Genomic DNA, 1623 nt, shown 5'->3' with positions numbered 1-1623 from the left:
ATATTAAATAAATATTAAAAAATATTTTTTTAATATTATATTGCTAATTCGAATATTATTTAATGTATCATGAAATTATATATTTTATTTCATTGCATTTCATTTGCATTTAAATCTCCCTTATGGATCTCTAATTTCCTTCCGCCGCTCAAAGCATGATATTTTAAAACAAATAAGAAAGTAGACAAATATTTTTATACATACATAGAAAAAATTTTCTGATGTTTGATTTGCTCTAAAAATTTAGCTGGATACGAAAATAATTTTATAAAAATAATTTTATTATTATCAAAATGATTATGTAGGAATCTCAAGCATAATGAGCAACGCTGTATAAAGCGTAAAGAACGGATTTGACAATCCGTTCTTGCAATCCGTTTCGACGTCCTACATAATTATTTTGATAGTTTAATAAAATTATTTTTAAACCTGTATATAATTAAATTCTTAGATACATCAGTAAAAATCATTTCTGTTTAATTATATTATATATGATTCATCTTATTCATAATAAAGATTCGCTCGAATTCATTTAAAGTAATAAAAATAATTTGCTATTTAATTGTAGGAATGCATATAAATACTTCATACTAGTGATGTACTGGAAATTTTCTAACATACCTGATGAGATGCTCATGTCGTACTACAATTGCAGCTAAATCTTTCTTAAATCTTTCTTTTCTTGAGGAAGATATAGAGTTATTAGCTGTTTCGTTCACCAGATTGTTTATTGTTAATCTCAGATTTATGAGTTGGGAGCATACGTGCAGCACAAGTACCGAGACAAAACTATCAATCATGTAGTTAGCAAAGACTGAATATGCACCGCCGAAAAGTTGAATAATGTAAGTGATTTCGTAATTCGGACTCTTTTGAATGATTTCTAATCGATAGACAAGATTCCGTCGAGGCTGGTGTATATTTTTAAAAAGCCTCAACAAATGAAAAGATAGTGAAAATGTCGTTAAACCCAATGCGGACAAACAACATTTTAAGGACAAGTTTCTGCCACGTCTCGCGATTTTCAACATGGTATTTCGTTCCCAATTAGTTGTTGAAGTCATCCAATCGGTCATAATTGACATTATCAACGGCTGGAGTGCTTCCAAAATGAATATCAATATGAATATAAATTATTAAAATAAATAAGTTTCTAGACAGCACCATGTTCAAAATCGAAGCATAAGACATTTTAAACACACTGTTAAAAGTAATCTTTTAGAACGACTTCGACTAAATTCTCGAATTAACTTAATTGCCAGTTATACAGCTTATCCCCCAGATTTGGTAAAAATTAAATCTCTTATATACATTTTGTTTATATATTCTTAATCTTTTTTCAATGTATTGGGCATAATTTCAATGTATTGTGATTAATTAATTTAATAATTTTATTTATACTTAATAATGTTGATTAACTCTTTCTGAGTGACTGTGTGTGTGTGTGTGTGTTTGTGTGTGTGTGTGTGTGTGTGTTTTGAGAAATGGAAGATATAATATTTAGTTATTTTTTAAGATTTTGAGCTGAATACAAAAATAAGATTGAAAACTTAGCGGATCAAAATGTCGGATCTAAAAAATAAAATATATTAAATAAAATTATTTCTTGTGGTTCTATAAAGG

At 27.7% G+C, this 1623-nt stretch overlaps 1 protein-coding gene across 1 annotated transcript in view; it reads right to left on the bottom strand.

Annotated features, from left to right (window-relative positions):
• Positions 1 to 1623, bottom strand: part of LOC108687102 (odorant receptor 22c-like) — a 3776-nt gene that overhangs the window by 1236 nt on the left and 917 nt on the right. The window contains exon 3 of the mRNA XM_018192706.1: positions 603 to 1102. Coding sequence (XP_018048195.1) covers positions 603 to 1102 — 500 coding nt within the window. The remainder of the gene's footprint in view (positions 1 to 602; positions 1103 to 1623) is intronic.

This window comes from Atta colombica, unplaced genomic scaffold, assembly GCF_001594045.1.
Source record: "Atta colombica isolate Treedump-2 unplaced genomic scaffold, Acol1.0 scaffold102, whole genome shotgun sequence".
In the NCBI taxonomy this organism is placed as follows: Eukaryota; Metazoa; Arthropoda; class Insecta; order Hymenoptera; family Formicidae; genus Atta; species Atta colombica.
Note: the sequence above shows the minus strand (reverse complement) of the source record. Positions and strands in the feature narration are given on the sequence as shown.